Below are 27087 nucleotides of genomic sequence, written 5' to 3' on the forward strand. Positions count from 1 at the left end.
AGTGCTTGCCTCTATGACAGAAATGCTCCTTCTTTAGATTTATATTTACATCAGTCACATGCATTTGCCAAGATTCATGGAATTGTGCACTTAAAGTTTTTCATATCACTACACATATATTTTACCTCAACAACATGTAAAAAAAACCAAACAGTGTATGAGTACTTCCTTATTTTTTTTTACTCTAAGTAAATAAATATACACTAAAAAATGTATGCCTTTTGACCCTAAGAATAGAAAAAAAATTCACAAAAGTTTAGATTCCATGGTGTTTACTCAGTATTTTTTATATTAGCTAAACATGTCTAGTTGTAGTAGATTGGCTAAACAATATATGCTGGGATTACAGACATATACCACTGCACCAAGCTCTATGATACCATTATTAAGAAAAGAAAATAATAGGTATATGTAGGGGGGAAGTGAGAAAATATATTTACCAAATGTTATCAGTGATTATTATTTGTGGGTGATTAGATTATGGTAGAGTTTCCTCCCCTCTGATTTTTTCCCCTAAGTTTTCTGCAGTCCACATATATTACTTTTGTAGAAAGAAAACAACACAGTAAGAGCTTGTGGTCGGTGTTCAGTGTGGGAGATTCTAAACCTTGGGAGTTTGACTTAGCACCCTGACCCCCACATCCACCCCACATAGGTTTCTCCCCTGAGGTCTGTGGAGGGTTGGAGCCCCTCATGGGAGACTTTCCAGAACCTCTCCAGAAAAGGCAGCTCTGGATGCCTTCCTCTGTGATGTGGTGGCCATTCAACCACTTTTCAAACAGAGTCCTGGACAGTAAGAACCAGAGGGAGGGTTTTGGCCCCCCTTCTCAGCTCCCCCATTAAGGAACAGAAATCCCTCCTTTCTACTATAATGACTCTATCCTGATCATTTCACCAGAGTTTAGCTTTTAAAAAACTGTGTCCAGGGGGAAACCCTTGAAACGAGTGCTCGGTAAACAGGCTGTTCCTGGAGGGACAGCATGCCCAGGAAGGTGACACAGGGTGGGCCAGGACTCTTTATTCTCGTGTAGTTAATCCACTCTCTTGCAGAATACGGACGGAGCCTTGAAGATGACATTTGCTCTGACACATCCTTCATGTTCCAGCGAGTGCTGGTGTCTCTGTCAGCTGTAAGTCTCTGCCTCTGTCTCTGGGGCTTCATTGACATGCTCACTCTCCATCCCCTTTACCAGGCTTTCCCATCCTTTTGGCACCCCAAACATGGATATCCCTGTCATACTCTTGGGCCTCTCTGTTCTTTTATTTCTCTTCCAGAGACCCTGGCTAGTCCTGTAGGCCCTTTTGTTCTACTTTAACTCAATATTCAGAAGTCCCTAATCCATGCTGGTTACCCCTATCACTCAATGCATTAAGGGTCATAAAGATAATTGTGCTTTAAGAGTTTATTTATCATAAGGGAATATATTAGATATACAAGTTGCTATAAGGTAAGAAAAGATTAAATACCAAAGAAGAAGCAGATAGCAGGAGGAAGACTCAAGGAGACATTTCGGTTGCAGAAACAGAGAAAAACCTTCATTGGCAGGGACGCTGGTGCAAAGATCTACAGGATCAGGGACTTCCAAGAGGCAGAGCGGTGGGTGGGTGCCTTCCAGGCAGGAAGAACAGCAAGAACAACAAAAACAAGTCAGGGAGGAGGAAACACATGTGTGTTTAGGGATGGACTGGCTGAGTAGTCAGGCTGGTGATTCTGGAAGCTAGCTGGAAGTCTATCTTGTGGGGAGTTTTTACTTTGGAGAGTAGTAGGGAGTATGTTTGGGAGAAGCAGCTGATGTGATGATGGGGTGGTGGGAGAGGGATGTGATTAGAACTGTGTTTTAAGAAGAGGAATGTCATTGCAGCATGTAGGAGCAACAGGGACAAAAAACTTGAGGCTGGGAGACCAGGTGGAAAATTACACCCATATTCCAGGTGAGACATAAAGCAGGACTAGGCTAGGGTGGGAGCATGGCCGCCAGAAAAGAGAAGACGAAGCTCAAGGTACCTCACTGACCCCCAGCTTCATCCCCCCACCTCCCTCCTGAGTGTGAGGCTTGGGTTTCTCACTGCTTTTTAGATGCTTTCTTTTGGACATTCCACCATCACCTCAAATTGCTCCTCAACTAAACCCAAGCCAGGCATGGTTGTGGATGCCTGTAATCCCAGTGGCTCGGGAGGCTGAGGCAGGAGCATCTCGAGTTCAAAGCCAGCCTCAGCAATGTAGCGAGGCCCTAAGCAACTCAGTGAGACCCTGCCTCTAAATAAAATACAAAAAAGGGCTGGGGGTGTGGCTCAGTGGTTGAGTACCCCTGGGTTCAATCCCCAGTATCAAAAAAAAACAAAAAACAAAAAAACAAAAAACTAATCCTGAAATCATTTCTCTCCCAGCCAGCTCTTCCTCCTCACTTACCAATGTCTGTTCTGGCAACACCCTAAGCAGAACCTAGAGATCATCTCCACCTTCCATCCTACACTTATCTCTGATATGTGCTTCCTCAATACCTGCCTGTTTCTCTTATTTCCTTCCTATTTTTTCCTTTCCTCCCACGTTTGCCATTCAGATGAGCCATACTAGACCACAGAATATTGAGGAAGCCCAGCACTAAAAATGGTCTAACAAACCTGAGGAGGGTAGCCTATTCTGTTGCCTTTGGCATTCCTCAGGGCCTCACCTCTGCCTCCCCTGAGCTAGGGTGATTGGCGTGTGTTTGTGTGAGAAATGTTTCCTGTACTCCTCAAATCCCACCACAGGTCCCAGTTTCTCTTGACTCTGTTCCAGCCCCTTTTTGACAGAAGTTGATCTGTATAGATTGATCAGTTAGGCAGCGAATCAGCTGGGAAAATAGATGCAGTGGGAGGAGCCAGTCATTCCCCCTCTCCTTCCATTGGTGCAGCATGGGGGCCACAGTGGGGCCCACACTCACTGATAATATTTTTGACACACAGATCAGAGCCATGGAAGCAGTATAAGCACGTTCTGAGGACCTCTGTCCTGACTCCATAGGCCAGAAGTTGCAGCCCTGGTGACATTGTGGTTTCATTACTGTGTCCTTAGGTTCCTGGGCCTTCTGTCTTAGTTTATCCAGAATCTTCATGAATGCTTTCTCATTCTCTTTGGTTTGTTTTTCTCATCCTCAGGGTGGCAGGGATGAGGGGAATTTCCTGGATGATGCTCTCATGAAACAGGATGCCCAGGTTGGTAGAACTGCAACTTCCTTCTTCCAGTTTTCGTCTCTTTGCCAGTAATTCAAGCCTGAATTGGTGGACAGCCTCTTCTGTTTCAGCGTACATTAGCCAAACGGGGGTACATTATGAAAAACAGATGCCAAAGATGATCTTTAATAACACAGGTTTTGTGCAGGGGTACCTGGAATGTGGGGGTGGCACCGGACATCATTACACCTGAACTCCTGCACCCAGACTTCTTGACTTTGGGGTCATTGTGTGTCAAACCCAGAGAATCACTGGGCATCTTCTGAATCATTTGGAGGTGAAGGGAACTGCCTTTATTCACTCTGCATTTTTATTTCCCCAAAGAGGACATTCAGTAGAACCTGTGTAAAACAGTTTGGCTCAGCATATATCCTGAGGGATAAAATTAATACCAAACCCCAAGAGGCAGATGGTTCCCTGGTACCAAGCACTGTGACCAGATGACACTAATAATAATAGCTCATGAAAGTGGGTCCTTACCAGGTCCTTACACTGCCCTAGGACTTTATATTAAGTATATAATCAAATCCTTGCAATGCCGTGGCAATTGAGCCTTGCAATCCTCATTCTAAAGACAAGGAATTTGAAGCCCAGAGAAAAGTTCCTTGCTCAAGTTCATAGATAAAAAATGAAATAACTAGGATTTGCATTGAGATCCTGTACTCAACCAATACAAACATAGTGAGAAACTGGTTCCACTCCATGTGTGTGGTATGAACCACTACTGTTTATGCAGAAAAGAACCTGTTGCTTTCATTAGAAGGGAGGGGTGTTGTGTGTGTGTTGGGCTTATCAGAGCATGGCTGCTGGGTTTCAAGAGGGGGTACCCCAAGAGCAACTTTTCCCATAGAACCAGTGGAAGCTGCATTATTATTTGTACTTCAGCCTCAGAAATCACAGTGACACTTCCACTGTACTTTATTAATTGAAGTACTGTATTATATTATGGTTTTCTAAGAAACAGAACTAATAGGGTGTATAGATACGTATACGTGTGTGCATATATAGATAAATTTTAGGTTTACATACATATATATTCCTTAATTCACAAGGGGATTATGTCCCAGTGAACCTATTGCAAGTTGAAAATATTTTAAGTTGAAAATGCATTCAATACGCCAAGCCTACCGAATACCCTAGCTTAGCAACACATTTCACTGAGGCATATTGGTTGTTTTTAGTAGTACTTTTGTGGCTGACTGGGAGAGCCACTACTCCAGCCACCCCACACTGCAAATGCATATGGCCCAGGAAAGGATCAAAATTCAAAGTATGGTTTCTACTGAACATGTATCACTTTTGCACCATTATAAAGTTGTAAAATCATAAGGTCACCCATTGGAAGCCAGGGACCCTCTGTTGAGACAGTGTATGTGTGTTTTCCTCTCCAACCAACAAAATTAAACAGCCAAGTCAGCTCTTCGAAGTTCTAGAAATATTTGCACGTGTCCTGACATGTCTTCTTGGGTGTTTTAAATTTGTGCTTTGTTTGGCTTCAGGATCTGTATGAGGCTGGAGAGAAGAGATGGGGAACAGATGAGGTGAAATTTCTATCTGTTCTCTGTTCCCGGAATCGAAATCATCTGTTGCATGGTAAGCACTTATCTCCTTCCCAAAGGAACTCTGAAAGACAGTGAAAACTGTTTGGCCCTTAAATAATTGATAAACTTTTCCCCTTTGATGCAAAAAAATGAGTGTACTGAACTGTCTCAGGTTCTTACCTTGGAAATGTTATGAGTCCAATGACATGAATAAGGGTCAATTTCTGAAAAAATAATTATGAATAACTGATAGATATGCAATGTATTTATAGAAATTTGCCATTCCTATTTCTAGGAGAACAACCATCACAGTCCCTTCTCTAAAGCAGCCCCAAGACTTTCATATTCATTGAGTTATATAAGAAAATAATCTTCATACATCAGGAAGAAATAAAATAGAAATGTTCACTGATATTTATTCCTGTTTAACATCCACACTGAGTACCTAATAGAAGTGATTTCTCTAAGGGTTATGTTGCATAAGATGAATAGTGGATAATTTCAAATTTTATTCCCTATGTGTGATGTTTCTAATTTGTTTTTGATAATTCTAAACTTCATAATGAGCTTTTAATGTCTGTAGGGGAAAGATTATAAAACTGTAGAATATTTGTTGTCAGGCTTTTATATCCTTCTTGTAAACAGAAATAAGAATTTAATAGGATATTTTGTCTTTTATGTAAACTTTTTGGGTCTTTACATATATCATAATTTTATAAACCCACCACACCCTTATCACACACACAGATTTACAAAACTTGTGGGATTTGAGAGGAATGAGTTTGCTAAGTTGAAAACAGAGTAATTGAAAAGTGCAACCCATTTTGAAGTTGTAATTATTTCAGCTATTCCTCAGTGACAAAAAAGAAGCAATTACTTCTCTTAATAAATATCATGGGCTACCAAGAGACCCACCAACTTGTGGCTCACCTACTGTATCATTGCCTTCTATGGTCTGACTGCAAATAACCCAAACCTCCCCCTGGTGGTATTTTTCCAGAACTGCAGGTTCCTCTAAAGATGTAGTGCGTTTGTAAGAATTTTCCCTTCTAGGCAGAGTCAATAGCTGGACAGTTATAAAACATCTGCTTGTAAATCACTAAGAGAAAATGCTTTAATCACTATTTGGCTAAAGAAAGCATCAGGAATAATGGCAAGCATAGCTAAGGTTTGGGTAATGATTTCCTGATTTCTAGGTGCAGTGCTAGAATATTATAAGCCTTGTTTCTTGCAACATTCCGGTGGAGTAATCATTATTTCCTCTGATTTACAGTAGAGAAAATTGAGGCTTAGAAAGTGTGTTAGTTAGGGCTGGGTGCAGTGGCACACGCCTGTAATCCCAGCGGCTTGGGAGGCTGAGGCAAGATGACTATGAGCAACTCAGCAAGACCCTTCTCCACATAAAATACAAACAAAATAAAAAATAAAAATAAAAATAAGGGTTTGGGGATGTGGCTCAGTGGTTGAGTGTCCCTGAGTTCAATCCTCAGTACCACCCCCAAAAAGAAAGTGTGTCATTAGATTATTTGATTCCAAGCAACATACACTGACTCCAACTTGAAAAGAGGAAAAAATATGGACTGGGGCCAGATGGAAAATAGAAAGTAATACAGGTGGTTCACAAATTTGAAGGATGAGTTGAACAACTTCATGAAGAACAGCAATTAAGGCAGTTCTAGGAATCTCCCTAGAAGTGAGTCACAGATTTTATTTTTAAGGCACAACTTGCCAACATCTGGTCTCCATTAAAAATGCTGATTTTTGAACCCCTACTCAGATTGTATGAATTTGAATCTCTGAGAGTGACACCCAAAAGTTTGACAGGTTTGAGAAGCGATTCTTATGTTCTTTGAGTGTAAAGATGACTTAGTGCTTTTGGCCATCCCCTTGATAGACTCGATTAAAAAATTCCCAGGAGGGCGAGTCTGATGGAGCCCAACTGAGTGAACTGCTCCCTTGTTTGGTTTTAGTTGTTATGGTGTATGTTGGGTATGGGTGCCCTTTGATTGACAGCCCATGAGAATCATATCCATAGGGGCAAGACAGCAAGCCAAAGAAGGTGATGTTAAGGAGATAAATAAAATAAAATAGATATCCGCTCTAAGAAGGCTCCAGAAGAAGACAGCAGGAGAGAAAGACATGTTTATCACATTCAAAAGTACTTGGCATAAAAGAAAAAAAGTTTTAATTATGCTAAAATCTATTAAAAGATGCAACCGGCTGTTATCAACTGTGACTCAGTTTTGAAGAGGCTGAAGTGCTCTAGTTTTGATGAGCCAGAAGGAAGATGAACACACAGGTGACTGCCAAAGTCAAAATTACAAAGAGGCACATTCTGCATATTTAGGAAACAATGAGGAAAGAAAGCAAATGTCTCCAGAGGTTGTCTCCATTTTATGTGCAAGGAAACAGGGTCCCAGACAAGGGAAGGGACTTGCCTGATGTCCCCCAAGAATCATAGTGCTCTTTCCTTCTTGCCTTCTGCCCATTCCACTGGGCCATATCCCTCCTGAGTTCTCACCCACACTGTTAATTAGCTTCCTCTTGAAAAATGACAAAGACTAAATAGTGTAAACTAGTTAAAAGATACTTCCTCTCTTAACAAGGTTTGGTTTCCTGTATTCTTTTTAATTGTTGATAATGTCATTGTCTTGTTGCTTGTAGTGTTTGATGAATACAAAAGGATATCACAGAAGGATATTGAACAGAGTATTAAATCTGAGACATCTGGTAATTTTGAAGATGCTCTGCTGGCTATAGGTAAGCTGGTAGGAGTGGGAAGCAGAGAACAAATGTCTATAGACTTTCCTTCTTGTTAGACTTTCCAGTTTCTTGTCATGAGGATATAGAATTTTGTTTTTCAGAGATTAAAGTTGTTTAAATCAATCATGGTGTGTTCCAGAACTTTAGACAAGAAATATTACATACAACCTGATTGACCGTTGTTCTATGTGGTTTATATTTTTGATATCTTTGTGCTTTTATAACTCATTATGTGAAAGATAATTCTCTACTAGCTACATCTTGCATGTCTGTGAATGGCTGGAACTATTGTAGAAGTCTTAATCATTTTGAAGTTGTCACATAAAGATCTTAATCAATTTGAAACTACATGTGACCCTTTGCTTTCATGGCCTTTACTAATTACTTCTCCAGGACCTTTATGAAAAATTGAGAATGCTTGCCATCCCAGGAAATGCCTAGAGTGTAGCCTATGTTCATGAAACATTGTTAGGCTAAAAATTTTCTCAAACAAAATAATCAAGAGATGTTTCTTGATACTTTGTAGAAACTGAGGGAACTGCCAATTTCTTTATGTTTAATCTTTTCATTTCTTTTTGTTTTTCTCTTGACAGTAAAATGCATGAGGAACAAACCTGCATATTTTGCTGAAAGGCTTTATAAATCTATGAAGGTAAATGGCCTTATCTTTAGCATCTGAATGATTCTGGCATATCTTGTACCTTCTTAGGTATACTTATAGTCCCCCAAATTTCAGCCTGAAATATCCAATTCAATTTGTATATACTTCCCCAAGCGATGCTACTAATACTACTAAGTGATATTTATTGAATACTTATAATGTGTGGATCACTATCATCCCCTAACCCCCACTCCACCGTGAGGTCCTGGTGATGAACCCAGGACCTTGTGCTCTAATAGAATGTAGTAGGCAAGAGTTCCACCACTAGGCCACACTCCCAGCCCTGAGTCACTGTTCTTTTTTTATATGCTTATGTTAGTACATTATAGTTATACATAATGGTTGTGTTCATTCTGACATGATCATACATGTATGAAATTTAATTTGTTCCATTTCAGTCCCTGATGCCTCCTCTTTCCCTCACCCTTTCCTCCCCCATTCCTCTTTCTCTACTGGTCTTCCTTCTATTTATTTTGAATCACAATTCTTAATACTTTATATGTATAGATTTATTTTATCTCCACAACTTTATGGGGCAGGTACTATTATTATAACCCCCATTTTACAGATGAAGAAACTGAGGCATAGAAAGGATATGGAGCAAAAATGCAAACTCTGGCAGTCTAGCTCCCAGAGCCCATGCTCTTAACCCACAGATGCACCCGTGCTTGGGGTCCATGGAGGTGCAAGAGAGATCAAAATATAGCCCTTGCTCTTAAAGAACATCTAGCCTTGTAGGAAGGCATGTGCAAAACATCAATAATATAGAATGTAAGACAGCAATTGAGGATTCAAATATTATAGGAATATACAGCAAAGGGTGGTTTTTTTTTTTTTTTAATATTTGTTTTTAGGGGGCAGGGGAGTATCCAAAAAGAATATATAAATAAATTGGGGACTGGGGTAGAGCTCAGTGGTAGAGCATGTGACACAAGGTCCTCCTGCATTCAATACCCAGTACCCCCCAAAAAAAGTAAAAAGAAAAAGAAAAAAAAAAGGTGGTATATTTGAGAAGGACCTTCAGGGAAGTTTACATGAGAGAAAGAAGAATCCGGTAGGTAAAGCAGACAGGCTGAGGCAGGACAGCGCAGCATATGTCTCTAGGAGGCAAAGCAGTATCTTTGGGTCTGAATATAAAGTGTTGGTAAAGTAAGTTGGGGGGCCCTTGAATTCCATGGCGAAGGAGGGAGGATATTCTTCAGGCCCCCAAGCCTGTGAAGCAAAGGACACCACCAGTGGAGTCATCCATCCGTCATCTCGCCTGGCCAGACTGGAGAAGAGCACTCTGAAAACCAGCTGGCCTTTCCGACTCAGGGATCCGTTTCCTTCCTCAGGGCTTGGGCACTGATGACGACACCCTCATCAGAGTGATGGTTTCTCGCGCAGAGATTGACATGCTGGACATCCGGGCAAATTTCAAGAGGCTCTATGGAAAGTCTCTGTACTCTTTTATCAAGGTGGGTCACAGCAGCCTTGCTTTGGCCCAGGGGAAAGTACCAAAGACAGGCTGGGGCTCTGACCTCAGCACTTAGAACTCCTGGTCCCCTTTTTCTTGGCATGTGTCATTCCCTATACAAATGATCCTCCACATCGGATAATTCCAGTCTCTCTTCTTTCACACACATCTTTAAACCTTTGCCAGATTATAAGCTGGTAATGTTTGCCTTCTAAATCAGTAATGAGTTCACACTGACCCCAGAGAAAAGCAGCTTACATTTTATTGAATACCTTTAAGAGCACAATTTCCATGTCTTTCTAATAAATGTTAAGAGAAGCAAGTCAATCCAGAATTCTGTGCAGGGTCAGCTGAAGTCTGCTGGAAACATGGGGAAACATGAGTGTTCCTGGATTGCTATTCTCTACCTGGTACCAGACATCTAGGAGTCCTAAGATGACATGGGAGTGATGAGAAATGATTCACGTCCCTCAAAAGCCCTCATTAGTGGGTTTTGCTTCTCAAGGAAGCCAGAAGAATCTTGTAAACACAAAGATGAGATCAATTTTCCTAGAATCTGGGGTTGCACAGCAAACTTCACATCAGGATTTGATCTGTGAATTAAATATTCTGAAAAGTAAAGGATGTATTGCCCACTGGATAACAGTTGTCAAAAGAAGCAGAGTACCATAATATAGGTAAATAATAGAAAAAATGACCATAGATAAAATGTAAGCCATTATAATAAAAATAAACTCTCAGGTTAAGCAAAAACAAACTCCAACTTCATATTGCTTATAAAGAACAACTAAAATACAGGGATATGTAAAAAATGTATGGAACATGGCCAGGGAAAAGAACACTTAACAAATACAAAAAAGAAAGCAGGTTCACACTATTATCAAAGAGAATAGTTGATATTATTAAATTTAGAACTCTATAGGCAGAGATTGCATCTGTTTTAATGTCTACGAAGGACAAACATAAATTAATCTGTTGGGTTGGGGAATGTAGTTCAATGCAGGGTTCAGTCCCCAGCAACCCCTCCCCACCAAATGCAGGACACAGAATACTACAGTCCCTTCACAAAGGTATCTATATGCACAGAAAAAAGAAAGGAAGGATATTCACACACCAAAATGTTAACATTAGTAATCTATAGATGGTGGAACTGTGGGTGATTTTGATGTTCTTCTTCTACGTCTTTATTTTCTACACTGAACAATTACTGTTCTTGTAATTTAAAAAATCTTTAAGAGCTGAGAAAAATCCATCCAAGCTTGAAGTTAACTTAGATGACCAGGAACTGCATATTCTATTTAAAAACCCACTTATCTGACTATAACTTTGCTTCCCCTGCCCCCAGGGTGACACATCTGGAGACTACAGGAAGGTACTGCTCATTCTCTGTGGAGGAGATGATTAAAATAAAATCCCAGGAGGATTTTCTTCTCAACACTGAATTTTTTTAAGTTCATTTTTCTACACTGCTATTAGCATTATCTCAGAATGCTTATTTCCAATTAAAACGCCTACAGTTGCCTCCTAGGATATAGACTGTCTGTATTATTATCATCTATAATTAGTCATTATGATGCTTTAAAGCTGTACTTGTAGTTCGAAGCTTATTAAGTCCTAAATGGAGATTTAAAATTAGAAATTAAAATGTACTCTGTGTTTCTAACAGATTTATGTTTCACAGAAATTGAATAAATTAAATCATTTCATATTTTCTTTTCAGTAAAAACTTTTAAAATGCCACTGGAAGACCATTCTAAAATCACTTTCTTCCTTAATCCTACTTTTAGAATGGATGGTGAGTTCTTCATTTGAAATTGTGAGCATCCAGGTAGTAAAAACACCTATCTGGTTTTCTATTTTGTGTAGTCATTGAAGGAAAGCATCCACAAATCTCCTTTTTCAGGTTTTGTCTGTAGCATTAGTTGCTCTTTACTGTTTGTCATAGGGGACTTCCTTCGTGTCATGATGAGATCACTTTTCAAGGTTGAAGTGCACCAAATCACCAACTCATTTAAACAAACTAAATTTCAAGTGTGGTTATTCAGATCTTATATGTCTAGTTACCAAACATAAATGGTGAACATTCCACAATATTATGGTTAAGGCCTTAATCTAGCTTAAAAGCAAGCTTCAAATGAGGTAATTCTGGTAACCGTGTAACGTTTTGAATTTCGTTTGACTGAAAAAAATCTTTTTAAAATAAATTTTTAAATCTTTTTTGATTTTGTTAATTCATAGTAATTTATACTTATATTGTACTTTTTCAGTCCTACAATCATTCTGAAAGTGTACTTGGACTTAACTAAAAAGTTCAGTTTGTATACAACATGGAAAGATAATTTTAATAAAAAATGATGACTTTAAAATGAGGTATATTCTTTCTCTACTTAACTTTTCTACTTCTGAGATTTGTCATGCTGGACCATGAAAGGAATTATTTTTGAAGGAGTTGTGATACTTAGTTCCTATTAGGGATTATAACCTAGGGAAAATTAATAACATATTTAATCTTATGTTTGCCTACTGCTATAAAACTAATGTTTACGTATGCCAAACACTACCAAATATTATTAAACTTACCAACTTATTCTCTGGCAATGAGCATGTTCTTGTTCTACTAAATAGAACATTTATATTAAATGTTATATTGGATGGACTGGAGATGTAGATCAGTGGTACAGGGCTTGCTTACCATATGTGAATCCCTGGATTCAATCCCCAGTCCAACCAAAATAAAAATCCTTGGCCAGGCGCGGTGGCACTTACCTGCAATTCCAGCACTTGGGAGGCTGAGACAGGAGGATTGTGAGTTCAAAGCCAGCCTTCGCAACTTAGTGAAGCCCTAAGCAACTCAGTGAGACCCTGTCTCTAAATAAAATAGAAAAAAGGGCTCACTGGTTAAGACCCCTGGGTTCAATACCCGGTACCAAAAAAAGAAAAAAAGAAAACTCCTTAACTTAAATGTTATGTTAGGACTATGGGTGTAGCTCAGTTGTTTAGCATATGCCAGACTCTGGGTTCAATCCCCAGCAACAACAAAAAGATTATACATGTATGAGGAACATTTATATTCTTATTATAATAAGAATATATGCCTTCTTTTTCCATTCTATGTATTATTGAATTTGGGTGAAATATTAAGGATTTGCTTTTCATTTTAGTGCTACATGTCTATTATAAGTGCTGGGGCTATTGGTGAAAGCTACTTATGTGAGTACTTAATCATTCCAGTTAACTGTATGAAATAATACTACCACGTCAATACCTACCTAGAAGACAATGGAATCTCCACATCAACCTTATTTCACTTTGGAAGCATTGTGAGGTTTTTTTGTTGTTTGTTTTGGAAGAAGTTTTGTCCTTAAATGATACATGGCTTAGTCAGATTTTTTTTAAAATTGCATTTATTAACCAGAAGCTTTCTAGAAGGCAGGATAAAGCCATCCTGGAGGAATGGTTGTTATATTGAAGAAGCATGACTTAGAGCTATAATTATGAAGCAAACTTGTTTCTCTTTCCTGTTTGTGCATGTTCATTTATTCAATGGGCCTAGCTCTTCTCCTCTCTCTAGATGTCAGTTCAGACAAAAGATAGGGTCATGACTTTTCTGCTCACTCTAAATTTAGATTTTAAAAAATCCAACTATGTGGTCCCTTAAAGTAGCAAAAAGTATCATTTCAATAATTAATATAGCCAGTCAAAATTCTAAACTTGATTTACAGTTGTGCCTTCTTCCCTCATTCAGTTCTAGCCTAGTGAGATGCCAGCTTTTGGGGGAAGGGAGATGGTAGACTTCCTTTTTACACCAAGGCTTCCTTCCCTTCTTCCCCTTTCCCACCAACCTACCTTTCCTGGCTTGTAGCAACAGGGAGGAGAGTAAAACAGGGAGGGAGCAAGAAAGTAAGAAGTTACTTACCTGGCCATTGTTGCTAGGGTAGAAGAGGATCAGTCCTGTGTAATCTTGGCAGATGTTCAAAGACGATTCTTGTGAGCTCTCTCATGGGTTTTGTCAACCCTATCACCTGGAACCACCCTGAGGTTCCTCTAGCAAGGTAAATGTAGTTCTTTTTCAGTCCCTCTAAATTTGTGATGAAGTTAATTTGCCTTTGCATCCAGGTCTCTTGGACAGTATCTCAGATGACTCCATGTTGACTGTCTCATGATGGCCCACATCTCCATGGGAAACACATGCACATCCTTTATGCTAACATATTTTGTGCATGCAAGCTGGTACTATTGCAGCCATCATGCTCTGCCTCCCATTTCCACCCCATGCTGCCTCATTTAGGCTCTCTTCAGTTCAGATTTCTCAGGAATGAATCAGATACTAGTCCACTGGGACCCCCAAACTACACATGCTGCCAATGGGAGTATAAATTGGTGCATTGATACAATCAGTTGAGAGCAATTTGGTGATAGTTGGTAAAGTTGAAGACTTCCCAGCAAATCTCCTGTTGGGAGATCTGCTTGCTGAATCTCTTGCACATAATGTTCATTTCTACTCTGTAAGAGAATAAGAAATAATCCAACTTCCTCAGCAAGGGGAGCTGAAGAGAGAGCTCCTCTTGGAGAGTGCTCACCTAGCACGCTCAAGGACCAGGGTTGGAGTCCCCGGATCCTCAGTAAGGGAGGGGATAAACAAATTGTGGGCCAGTCTTACAGTGATCAGAGAAAATGATCTAGAGACTTAATCAAAAGTATAACTTTGAGAGAGGAGAAAGGTGCAGAATGATAGATATTATATGACTTCCTTTAATTATATGTCTAACTGCAAAATACATTGTTTATGGTATGCATACAAGGATATACATGGGAATAATGATATACATCATTCTCATGACAGTGATCACCACTGGGAAAGGAGATGGGGATGGAAAGTGGGTACACAGGACCCATTTTCATATTTTTATTGTCCTATTTAAAAAGAACAAATCATCAATTATATATCAATAAAGCTGGGTGGGGTTAGAATAAATCAAACCAAGTACCATAAAATTTCAAGTTGGTGGATCCGCAGGTGTTTACGTTACTGTATTAGATTTCATTATAAACATTTTACTTAAAATGTAGCAGAAGTTGTCAGGTACGATGGTCCACACCTGTACTCCCAGTGACTTGGGAGGTCGAGGCAGAAGAATTACAAGTTTGAGGCCAGCCTGGGCAACTTAAGAGAGTGGAGCTATTTACTAAGTAAAAAAGGCTGGGGATATATCCCAGTGGCAAAGCACCTCTGGATTCAGCCCCCAATACCAAAGGGGCCAAGGGCGGGTGGCAGAAGAGAGTCGGGAACCAAAAGCTACCTGTACAGAGCCCATTGCAAAAACTGCTAAACCAAGCAGACACCTGATAATTTTGCTAGGGACTCCGGAAGGTATTTCAAATCCCCACAGTTTGGGTTTCAGACTTCCCACCGGTGCTGAGAGGAAACAAAGAACGCAAAGGGCTGGGAATGTAGCTCAATGGTAGAGGGCTTGCATAGCGCGTTTGAGGCCCTGGATTCAAGGGGCGAGGGGGAGGGGGGGTGCAGGAAATGTTTGCCATAACCCAATGGATTCCCTTCACGTCTGAAGGAGACCAGGGCTGAAGGAACTCGGGAGATCCACGAAGCTCCTCTTTCTAAATGCTCTTCTCACAGGAAGTCATGCCCCAAACCTGCAAGGTCGAAGCCCAAAAAGTGGGAGCTCCTCCGACGAGCCTAAAGGAAGGTGGGTGTTCTTGCTCCTCGCCTAGCACAAGGCCCAGTATCTGGAGCTCAAAGAACCTCTGTATAAAGAATAAATGAATCTTGATACAAAGTCTTGCCCAACAAAAAGAGGTGCGTGAACTACCCCGAACTAGAGCAGCCCCTAAAGTGCAGATTAGCAAGAGCAGCAGGTCAACCGCAGGCCAGCAAGCCCTTTGCCGGCATCCGCGCGCCCCGCACTACGCAGCGCACTCGCAGTTCCCCGCCCCTTCCGGAGGCTCGCCGCGCGCATGCGCCTAACGGCCCGCGCTTTGTTGCGAAAGCCGGAGGCGGGGGAGGGGGCGAGGTTCTGCGGTCCTGGCGCGCGGCGCGGCTGGACGCGGCGGGCGGGGCGGAGGATGGAGGCGGTAGCGTCCGCTTCAACGGTTGGGGCTGCGCGTGAGAAGGTGGCTGTGTAGGCACCTGGGCTGGGAGGAGGCCGGCGGCGGCCAGGCCATGGCGGGAGACCCTCTTCTCTGGGTGTCCTGAAGCGTGCTCCCTGAAAGACCAGGGAGCTCTGGCTCATGGGCTCGCTGAGCAGCCGAGTGCTGCGCCACCCTGGGCGAGCCCGAGCTCAACAGGAGCCGGGTCCCGGCGTGGGGGGCTCTGCCCGGAGGCCCGAGACTGGCGGCGACGCGGCTGGCCACAGCTTCTGTTACTGCCCGGGTAGCCGCAAGCGCAAGCGGAGCAGCGGGGCCTTCTGCTACTGTCACCCCGACTCGGAGACAGACGAGGATGAGGATGAAGGCGACGAGCAGCACCGGCTCCTCAACACCCCTCGAAGGTAGGTGAAGGGGTGCTTCCAGCTGACCCACACCTGCACCTGTTGGGCCTGGGGTCGAGCCGGCGCCGGGTGCCCTGGCTGGGCGCGGCGTCTCCCCGCCAGTAAAGAGTGGACGTGCCCTTGACGGAGTAGATGAACGAGCCCTGCTGCAGGGCAGATCCGGGAGACGCCTGGTATTCTGCCTTGTAAACCACCGACGCTGCCGGGTGTTGTTTTAGCCTCGAGATGAGTCTGAGAAACGCCCACCAGCGCTTGCTGTCTCCCAGCCCTGGAGACGCCGGCCGGCCGGCCTTCCGTAGTACACCTTTGCCCTCTCCGAGTGCTGACCGCAGAAGTTGTTTTGCATCCGGTTGCCAAAATAGTAAAGAGGCGCAAATTTGGCGCCCAAGATATGCTCATTTATTGTCGCTACTCAGTGAAGGGGAAATAAGTGCACCCAGGTGAAGTTTATCAGCAGTGTGCATTTATTCCTGATTAGGGACAAAGTCTTTCAAAATATATAGTAGTCCAAGTCATGGACCGCGGATCTGTCAGGCTGTGTGCTGCAGCGAGCGTGCTTACCCTTTTCTTGGAAAAGTTGGAAAACAGAATATTTACTTGGGAACTGGAATGTAGTTTTTAAGTTGAATATATCTTCACATAACAACCTTGAAGGTCATTGGCGGAGTCAATAGATGTATTTTTTTAAATGAAACTTTAAAAATGTTTAAAGTTTTTGCTACACAAGTGTTACATATTTATTGTAAAAAAGTATCATGGGGCTAGTGTAACAGATCAGTGATAGAGATGGCCCTTAAGTATTATGGGTAAAAACTGTTAACAGTTCAATTTATAAAATCTTTCATACGGTTTTATGTTAGTTTGTATTTATATTCAAAGAAATAAACCCCTACCTTTTGGTAACTCCCCCATATTTTTTTTTATTTTTCATTATAATTATGCATAATTACAAATTGGTGCAGGCACATATTTTAGTCAGTGTTGTTTCCCAGTATTTTCCTTTTCCTCCTCCCCTCCCTCAGTAATCTTTAAAAAAAAAACTTTTTTTTTTGTTTTTTTGTTTTTTGTTTTTAGTTGTAGATGGACACAACACCTTTATTTTTATGTGCTGCTGAGTTACCCAGTGTGTCAGATGCGCTAGGCAAGCACTCCTCCACTGAGCTACAATCCAGCCCCCTCAGTAACCTTTTTAAAGAGACACTGTAGCACAGTTTTTGTTTTTGTTTTTGGTATTGGGGATTGAATCCAGGGATGCTCAACCACTGAGCCACATCCCCAAACCTTTTTAATTTTTTTTGTTTTGAGACAGTCTCACTGAGTTGCTTTGGGCCTCATTGAGTTGCTGAGGCTGACTCTGAACTTTCGATCCTCCTGCCTCAGCCTCCCTTAGCCACAGCGATTACAGGTGTGTGCCATCTGCACCCAGCTATAACGGTTTTGAGCACTAAGAGTAAGTTCATGTCTGTATTCTGTGCTTAATTTCATATGTAAAATATTGATATTAATACCACTTTATAGTTACACAGATTTGAGAATGAACATAGTACACAGTGCTTAGCATATACCCACTCAGAAAATGTTATATTTCCTTGATTAATTGACCCTTTTATCATTATACAATATTCATTCCTCTTTGTCCCTGGCAATATAGCTATTACCACTTTATTTTCTTTAAATTTTTTTTCTCTTTCCACTTTTTTTATTGGCGCATTATAGTTACATATAATGATGGGATTTGTTGTTACATATTCATATATGTACTATATAACAATATAATTTGGCCAATATCACTCCCCAGCATTTCCCCCCTCCGTACCTCCCTCTTCCCGGTCCCTTTTCTCTACTGATCTCCCTTTGATTTTCATGAGATACCTGCCCCATCACATCTCTTTTCCTTTTCCTCTCAACCTTCCACATATGAGAGATAACATGACCCTTAACATTGTAAGTTTGACTTAATGGTCTCTGGTTCTATCCATTTTCCTGCAAATGACATGATTTCATGAATAAAACTCCATTGTGTATATGTACCACATTTTCTTTATCCATTCATCTGGTGGTGGAAGCATAGTCTGGTCCCGTAGTTTGACTATAGTGAATTGTGCTGCTGTGAACACAGGTGTGCATATATCACTGTAGTTAGATGACTTTAATTCCTTAGGATACATACCAAGGAGTGGCATAGCTGGGCATATAGTGGTTTTGTACCTAGTCTTTTGAGGAACCTCCATACTGATTTCCACAGTGGTTGTTCTAATTTACACTTAGTAAATTACACCTGCCAAGGGTGTAAAAGGGTTCCTTTTTCTCCACATCTCCCGTATTTATTATTTATTATTGTTTATTATTATTATTTATTATTGTTTGTATTCTTGATAACTGCCATTCTGACTAGTATGAGATAAAATCTCAGTGTAGTTTTGATTTGTATTTCCCGAATTGCTAATGATGTTTTTCATATATTTTTTCATATATTTGTTGGCCACTTGTATTTCTTCTTTTAAGAAGTGTCTAATTCATTTGCCCATTTATTAATTGGTTTATTTGACCACTTTAATAATTGTTTGGTGTATCTTTTTTTTATTCTTTCACTTTTTACCTGTCTTTATATTTAAAGTAGATAAAATGGAGAAAGCATTTAGTTGAGTTTTGCCTTTTTTAAAAAAATCCAATAGAGCAATCTCTGTCTTTTGATGAGTATTTAGACCACATATATCTAATACAATTATTGAAATATGTGTCAGAGCCATTATGAAAAAAAAAATCACAGTAATTCAGACAGGGACAATTTAATATAAACATTAACCAGGAACAGAAATTAACTACTAAGGACAAACATTAAGGTAAAGAGATCTCTTAAAAATACAAGAATAGAAAATATAGGGAATAGTCACTTCTTAAGACTGAGGCAGAATATCCAAGGAAGGAACAAATTTGAAATAGGTCCCTCCCTTCCCAAGCTTAAATTCACGTTTTGGAGGAAAATGTGTTCATATGTTCAGTGGATAGGAAAAAGTTTGTGAAGTGTGACAGGCTGGAACTAGACAGCAGAAAACTTTCCACTGGAGTGCCCACAAAATTGCTGGACCAAAGCTGAAGATTTTTGCCATCTAGACCATTAAAGAAAAACTTGCCAATCCTTGGACTACATGGGCGGACTAAATGGAAAGGCTTTTAAACCTTTATCAGAAAATGCTTATCAGAATGTATATTTTTGTGAAAAATGCCTAGTTTATTCAGCCCTGCATAGTGGAAGGGTGTAAGAAAATATTAAGACCTATAATTTTATGTGTTGGCACTGATACACTTCTCGAAGTTGTTTATCGTGCTTTCCTATCTCAGCAAACTACCTCAGGAGAAATTTTATCTTCTAGGCCTACTTTCCACCTCACACCCTTTGTTAAGTACTTGTCTTACTTTTTCATTAACAGGACTATTAAAATTCACACTGTTCTGCAGTGTTTTGTCCATAGTTTGTGTCTAAAAATTGAAATCTAGTAAACAGTATTTATTGTTATAACTATATAAAGATTGCTGCAGAGTCAAATAGTGTGTTAGGATTATAAATCATACTTGGTGAGTCCAATGTCAGAACCCCTTGTATATTCAAAGGGAGAAATTTTCAAACCTCTTGGTTGTGTGGAATCTTAAAGTTGGGCTGTTTTTGTTCATATCTTATTTGGACAGTGCCTTTTTGGATTGCTTTTTTATTGTCTCAGAGATTGACTGCCTTGTTGACAAAAGAATGATATCTTCAGATTTTTCTACCTTCTGAAACACAGTTGCATGGAATTCATCTCCTCTAAATCCTAGACCTCCCTTCAGATTCCTACATACTTCTTTTCTAATCTGGATTTGTCTGCTCCTATTCTGGGACTTATTTTCACCCCATCTCTAGGATTGGATCCACTGTTTTCTGTGGTGTGAATTTTTTTTTTTTTTTTCATTTAATGAACTAAATTTTCCAAGTATTTTTCTCATGAAAGAGCACAAAATGGGATAATTTATGCATGTCTAAATATAAAATTTATCTCTCTCCCTTTATTCATAGTTTGCGTCTGAAACTCTATAGTAACTAAATATCTTTGTTCATATTCCTTCATCATCTTCTGTCTTACAGCATGGTTGAAACATTTGATCCTGATCTAATTTTCTTTTCTTTTTAGGTGACTTTTCTCTATGACATATTTGGATTTTTTCCTCTGGTGTTTTTAAATTTAACTAGGATGGACCCAAGTGTGGGTCTTTTGATGACCTTGATAATTGGTGGAGCCTTACAATCTAGAGATTCATAATGATAGTCTCTAAGGACTCTTTGTTGTTCTGAGTAATTCTTTTTTATAGCATCTTGTTATAAGTGTAATAATCTGAGATTTCTGGGTATGAGTGAGAGGGTTTTCAAATTCTCTTTTCCTGAATCATATTTCTTCTGGGGTCATTCTCTCTTTTTCTTTTATTGGATGATCCTTGGTTATCCTCTTATGCTTAAGAGTGAGTTGCTGCTTTGTATGTGTACGTGTGTTTTAATGAGCAAATAGTTGTGTTTCCATAAACCTCTTCTTTGAGTAGGAAGACTGGTTGAATTGGATATAGGTAGGGTTTTCTTTGTTTTAGAGTAGAGATTCCCAAACGTTCTGGGTTCACAGTGCCCTTAGTGTCAGTTATTTTTTTTATTGAACCCCGTGGTGTAGAAGAAATACCTCATGGTTAAGTCCAAACAACTTAATAGTGGTAGATTACATGTTGTCTGAAAGATATGTTTCCTTCAAATTTAAAACATACTACATTGCCTCTCTAGTTTGCTGTGGTGTTCCAAGTATTTTGGCACACAGTTAGGGACCATGACTGAGGATGAATGGGTTGGGAACTGATAGGCTACAGATTCTTCAAATTCCAGAATAAGGATTACTATGTCTGGATCACCAATGTTTACACTGAAGCCTTAGGTCTTCTGGTAGGTTGGTTCTGTTTCTTTCTAGAAGTCTTTCTTTCTTGAAGTCTTTTTGTCTGGGTGTCTCAGGGTTCATAGAGTGAGGGAGGCCACTAAGGGGAACAAATTTTCCTACTTCCTACCTTCCAGTAGCCCCATGGTGTTCTGAAGGACAGAGAATCTTAACCTCCATCTGAGCCCTTTATGACATATTTTGTGCTATGGCTTTCACTGCTTTTTCATTCCAGTTTATTTTCTGATTTTCAGTTTTCTAAGATGTCTTATGAGATGATGAGCCAATTGTCATATTTTTGCTATTGTGAACTTATTCCTTTTTATGCTTTTGTTCTTTAATGTGATTTGGGAGGGATAGGAATCAAACATGTACTCATTGTGCTATCAGGAACTGGAAACTGCATTGTCTCCTTTATTTCTCACAATAACTCAACTATTCATATAATCTTTTTACTGAGCTCTAGGAGACCTGGGGCTCAAACCCAACTCTATCTACCACAAAAGTATGTGCTATTTTTTAGTGGTGGGGGTGGGGGGTCTTGCTGTGTTGCCCAGGTTTTGGCTTTAAACTTTTGGCTCAAGTTACCCTCCTGCCTCAGGCTCCAGAGTAGCTGAGACTACAGGAACACGCCACATGCCCAACTTACTATAATATTTTTAATATCTATTGAGAAGAGGTATTAAATACATTGGTTCAAGATACCATCAGAAACAATGACTTTTTTTTCCTTTTTTTTTTTTTTTTTGGTGCTGGGGATTGAACCCAGGGTCTTGTGCTTACAAGGCAAGCACTCTACCAACTGAGCTATATCGCCAGCCAAATGACTTCATTTTTAAGAAGAGATTTAAAATTTTATAACTACTAGGAAAGCTGTCAGAATTGATCAAACATTTTTAAAGATTAATCAGCTTCTGCCTATGCTTTCCTTATTTACCAGATCATCTTGCTTAATGATTTCCAAACTTTTTAAGTCAATTCTTCATATAAGTTAAATCTTATGCAGAAATCCAATGTGTTTATAGATGGTAGAGGATGGTGATGCTCTGGGTAAAAGTTAGGTCCAGAGTTCAGTTTCCCTCTCTTTGGTTGACCCCTAAAATGCTTCTTTCTTGAGCATAACTTGAAAACCTTTGATTTAAGGTTGCAGACTTTGCCCAAACTGATGGGAGTTAATTAGTTTAAAACTAATCATAATTAGTACAGTTTGGTATCCAGTAAGGTTAAATGTAAATTATTTTATGAATTACTTGGGTAGGGAATCTCACTCTTGTTCTTCATTTTTTAGGTGCACAGCAGATTATTGCAGTTATATTGAGATTCTCTGTAACGATGCTGGTTTCTAAATAAGGAAAATAGCGAAAACTACCATGCTGACTTATCTTAATTTATTAAATATGTAATTAAATTAGTTCAAAAATTCAAAAATCATATAAAAGGTACATAGAGAAAGAGCTCTCTCCCATGCTGCTGCCCCCATCTATCTACTGTTGCCCCTCCTGTGAGTGGAGTGCCCCAGAGGTAGCCACTAGATATTACCTTCCGTACTCTTCCAGAAATTTGAAAATTTGAATATATAATATCTCATTTTTTTACACAGTGGATTATCTCTAATTAAAATTGAATAAAAGGAGTATTTTGAAATGTCTGCAAGAGCAATAAAACATTCAGTTTTTCACATGTGTAACTTTTACGTGTCTTTCAACAGGAAAAAATTAAAGAGTACATCCAAGTATATTTATCAAACATTATTTTTGAATGGTGAAAACAGTGACATTAAGATTTGTGCTTTAGGAGAAGAGTGGAGCTTACACAAAATATATTTATGTCAAGTAAGTATTTTATTTTTCTGTTGATAATCAGGGTAGTTACTAAAGAAACTCAAACTTTTGTTCTTCATTGCATTTCACAGTAATCTTTTGCATGGACAGTAATAAAGTCCTTTCATCTGATTATAAGTGTTTTATTAGAAAGATGGTAAACATTGTTAGTGAAAACTTAGTGTGGCGTAGATAAGAGACTTGAAATCCATTGTCATCCTAGCCCAGCAATAACTTGTCCTTACTTCAAGGTGCTTATTTTAATGCCTTCCGTTTACATAGTGGAAAAAGTTAGGAGAAAATGTTTAACATTAAAGATTGCTAAATTTATTTTATTTGTGATTATTCATATACATAAATTCATCTGAAATGTTGCTTTGTAGTTCTGGATTAATGTGGCTGAAAGATTCTTGACATTTGATTCTTTCTTTTTTGGAAAATATAGTTTAGTTAAAAATAAGACGAACAAAAAGTATATAAACTACATCATTTAGCCATGTATCTACTTTGTTTGTGCTGATAATTTTCCTGTCTGCTACCTGTTAAACCTGTTAAAGATTCAGAACTTTCAAAATAGAATAAAACAGAGGCTGAATTTGTAGCCCAGTGGTAGAGCGCTTGCCTAGCCTGTGTGAGGCACTGGGTTTAGTCCTCAGCACCACATAAAAATAAATAAATCCCACTGTGGATTAAAAATACCCAGAAAAAAGAAAATTCCATCCACACGGGACACATACAGACTTTTATTATCCCCTAATTTAAAAAAAGTTTAACAACTATTTACTTAGCATTTAGGTATTATAACAATTATTTACATTGCATTAGATATTAGTAAGCTCCAAATTATTTAAAGTGTGAGAGAGGATATGCATAATTTATATACAAAAATAAGAGATTTGAGCATCTTCAGATCTTAGATCTTGGAACCATCAAAGGGATAACTAAAATAAGGACTCTAAAATTTTTTAAATAAATTGGTTCATATTTGATTTCTTCTAAAGTACCATAATTCTGAGGGATACTATTTGTAAGGTAAGTAAAGACTTTCTAGAATTCAAGTTCATTCTGGATTTTTCTGACTAAATAAAACCAAACTTTGGATTTTCCTTTTGGGAAAGCATCCTTTTAGTGCTGACTTGGAACTGATCTTTATCACTGCAAAGGTACAGTAAAGATTCAGCAGTGTGAGGACTATTCAGATAGTAATATAAAATTTGATTTAGTTTTTATTAAAATTATACTAAACTGACATATATTTTGATATAGCTGATAATGGCCTTATCTTTATTTCTTTTCTTCTATAGTCATATTTGATAGTTCTTTTTCTCTAGAAATGGGAAAATAATTGGGGGTACAAAGTACTGGATACTCATTGACTTTTTTTTTTTTTTTTTTTAAAGTCAGGCTACTTTTCTAGTATGTTCAGTGGTTCTTGGAAAGAATCCAGCATGAATATTATTGAACTGGAGATTCCTGACCAGAATATTGATATAGAAGGTACTTCCTCCATAATTACTATTGTGCAAAAATCATAAAATATTTTTCACAATATTTATTATTTTGATGGGAAATTTAATTTTCTTCTAACCTTGTCAGCTAGGGAGAAAGCTCCATTTAACACTGAAAGTGATACTCCAATACTGTATCAGTCTTGTTCTTCCTATCCTGGATCTGTTTGGTCATATGGACTTTGTCAGTTTGTTTACTTATCTTTGTAAATATGTCTGATGGGATATGGAATGTAGGGGGAAGGAAGGAAATGTATGACCAGTGTCTAAAAATTGTTTGAAGATTTTTTTTTTCTGGGAACAGGAAGGGTATGAATCATGTAATTGGTATTATTTTAGAGCTGTAGGGATCCTTCGTTGAGGAACACAAGGCCTAAAAGAGATAAGGAACTTGTTTCGGATCTCAGAGCAGTTTAATGAGCCTACAGTCACAATATTGCTCTCCTTATTCCTATTCCAGTGCACCTTCTGCTCCCCTCTTTGATAGCCCAGGCGGGAGATACCAGTACTCACCACAAAGGCAAAGAGGAAACTTGAGAATGTTTACAAAACAAACCATGTGGAACATTGATGAGAGTGGCAGTGGAGAGAAGGATGAACAGGCCTAGATAGCTGTGAGTGTGGATAGGACCAGAAGCTCCATACCACACTCTCCAGTGGCAAAGCATTGAACAAGGCAGATTTAACATTATCAGTGAGAACTTGCTCTATTCAGGAATATCTTATAAAACTTCTTCTAAGGATGTCTTCATTCTGATTACCAATATCAAGATTAGACTTAAAAGAATGCAGCTAAATTTGGTAAAATAAAGTAACTACATTGTTATATTAACATTATCAATTAGTAACCATTGCTACCATTTTAATTAGTGATATTACTCTTTTATATTTTACACAAATATGTTTGTGAAGACAGTCGATACTTTTGCAATAATCTTATCGATTTAATTGTCATTATTTAATTCTATATATGCACTTTCTACTTTAGCACTACAGGTTGCATTTGGATCTCTGTATCGAGATGATGTCTTAATAAAGCCCAGTCGAGTTATTGCTATTTTGGCAGCAGCTTGTATGCTGCAGTTGGTAAGTATGCACATTATTTAAAAAAAAAAATCATAGTGTTTCATTTGTTTCAACATATCTTTTCCAAAAATAAAATTTAGTCTTTACAATTTTAAAATGAAAATTAAATGTATAAATGTACTGTTTACTATAAATCACTTAAAATGCTTAACCAGAAGCACTTTATTACAACTGGGGGGTTGGTTTTTCTGTGTAAAATGAATACAAACTATTTTTTTGTAGCTATCTTTGTATGACATAATATGGAAAAAATTTGTCTTAGTCTATTTACCTATTTCTATTAATGACTTATTTACACTATTAAACAGATGTTTTATGATTACTAATTAGTTCATGGATTCAGAAAACATTGTAAGCTACTATGTAAACTTCTTCTTAGTTGTTAAATAATTAGGTATAAACCACATATATATGTTTTAACCTAAGGATAGAATGATAGATTTATTCATTCAACGAAAGTGTATTAAGGGACTGGGATTGTGGCTCAGTGGTGGAGCACTTGCCTAGCATGTGTGAAGCAATGGGTACCATTTTCAGGACTGCATACAAATAAATAAACGTTCAACAACAACTAATAAAAATATATTTTTAAAAGTGTGTTGAGCAATATGTCAAATTAGGCGTGAGATCCAAAGGTAAATTAAGATACCATCCTTAAATACATACCATCTGTACGTGTCAATTTTTGAAACAACAGTGTAGTCCCCACCTTCAAGGAAACAGTAGTGTGTGTATATGTGGAAAGGGGGAAGAGTTGATATATAAATCCAAAGGTAAAATAAGAACTGGTTCAATATTATAGGTACAAAAATCTTGTAGGATTTAGTAGATTCATAAAGAAAGAAGTGGTGGTCTTTTTTTTTTTTTTTTTTTTTTTTGGCAGTGCTGGCAAGTACTCTACCAATGAGCTATATCCCCACCCCAGAAGTGGTCATTTTAACCCAGTAGTGTCATAGGAGAATGTTGTTTCCAAATTGAGTCAGATATATGGAGAGAGAGGGAGGAAGAGCATTTCAGACATAGGGAACAGAGTAAGCTAAGACCTAGATGTGACATGATGGAGGACTAGAACATCTAAGTGGGGGGAGCATGGCTCTAGCATAACTATAAAAAGGCTTAGAGAGAGATAGGCAGAAGACAGATCATGGAAGTCCCTCTATACATTGCTACTTTATATGTGAGTATCTTTGGAAGATTTTAATCAGGAGGAAGACAAAGTTATGCTTTAGAAAGAATACTTCAGGATCAATGTGTGAAGAATGGATTGAAAGAAAAATGAGTACATTTTGTACATGGTACAAAAACCTATTGCAGTGGTCCAAGTGAGGTCCAAGTTAAGGTAGTAGCAATAAACATGGAGTGGAAAAAATGGATAGCCAAGAAGTTAAATAAAGATAATCCACTGGATAAAGTAACAGATGAAATGTTAGGAGAAAAGGAGAGGAGTCTGGAATGATTGCCAGGTAAGTTTTAAAACCATTTGGTATCAGTGTTTTAATCTTTAAAAATATTTCTTCCTTTTATTTGGCATTTATATGCTGTTTTATTTGAAGTATTTGTTAACTTGCTAAATATCCTTGGTGAGAATTT

At 38.8% G+C, this 27087-nt stretch overlaps 2 protein-coding genes across 5 annotated transcripts in view; both read left to right on the plus strand.

The window, feature by feature from the left end:
• ANXA4 (annexin A4) overlaps window positions 1–12003 on the plus strand; it is a 59125-nt gene extending 47122 nt beyond the window's left edge. For both annotated transcript variants that reach the window (XM_079110873.1, XM_079110872.1), the window contains exons 7-13: window positions 1051–1130; window positions 3139–3195; window positions 4713–4806; window positions 7419–7514; window positions 8111–8169; window positions 9513–9635; window positions 10980–12003. In XM_079110873.1, coding sequence (XP_078966999.1) covers window positions 1051–1130; window positions 3139–3195; window positions 4713–4806; window positions 7419–7514; window positions 8111–8169; window positions 9513–9635; window positions 10980–11039 — 569 coding nt within the window. In that variant the 3' untranslated portion in view covers window positions 11040–12003. The remainder of the gene's footprint in view (window positions 1–1050; window positions 1131–3138; window positions 3196–4712; window positions 4807–7418; window positions 7515–8110; window positions 8170–9512; window positions 9636–10979) is intronic.
• A 3684-nt stretch (window positions 12004–15687) lies between these two features.
• GMCL1 (germ cell-less 1, spermatogenesis associated) overlaps window positions 15688–27087 on the plus strand; it is a 45044-nt gene continuing 33644 nt past the window's right edge. For 2 of the 3 annotated variants that reach the window (XR_013759186.1, XM_079110851.1), the window contains exons 1-4: window positions 15689–16140; window positions 22792–22915; window positions 24304–24400; window positions 25400–25497. Coding sequence is in view for 2 of the 3 variants with exons in the window: in XM_079110851.1 (XP_078966977.1) it covers window positions 15881–16140; window positions 22792–22915; window positions 24304–24400; window positions 25400–25497 (579 nt within the window). In the remaining variant the exon portion in view is untranslated. Of the gene's footprint in view, window positions 16141–22791; window positions 22916–24303; window positions 24401–25399; window positions 25498–27087 lie in introns of all 3 variants that reach the window. The other variant, XM_079110852.1, reaches the window with a different exon arrangement.

The sequence above is a fragment of the Sciurus vulgaris genome (assembly GCF_902686455.1).
Source record: "Sciurus vulgaris genome assembly, chromosome: 14".
Classification (NCBI taxonomy): Eukaryota; Metazoa; Chordata; class Mammalia; order Rodentia; family Sciuridae; genus Sciurus; species Sciurus vulgaris.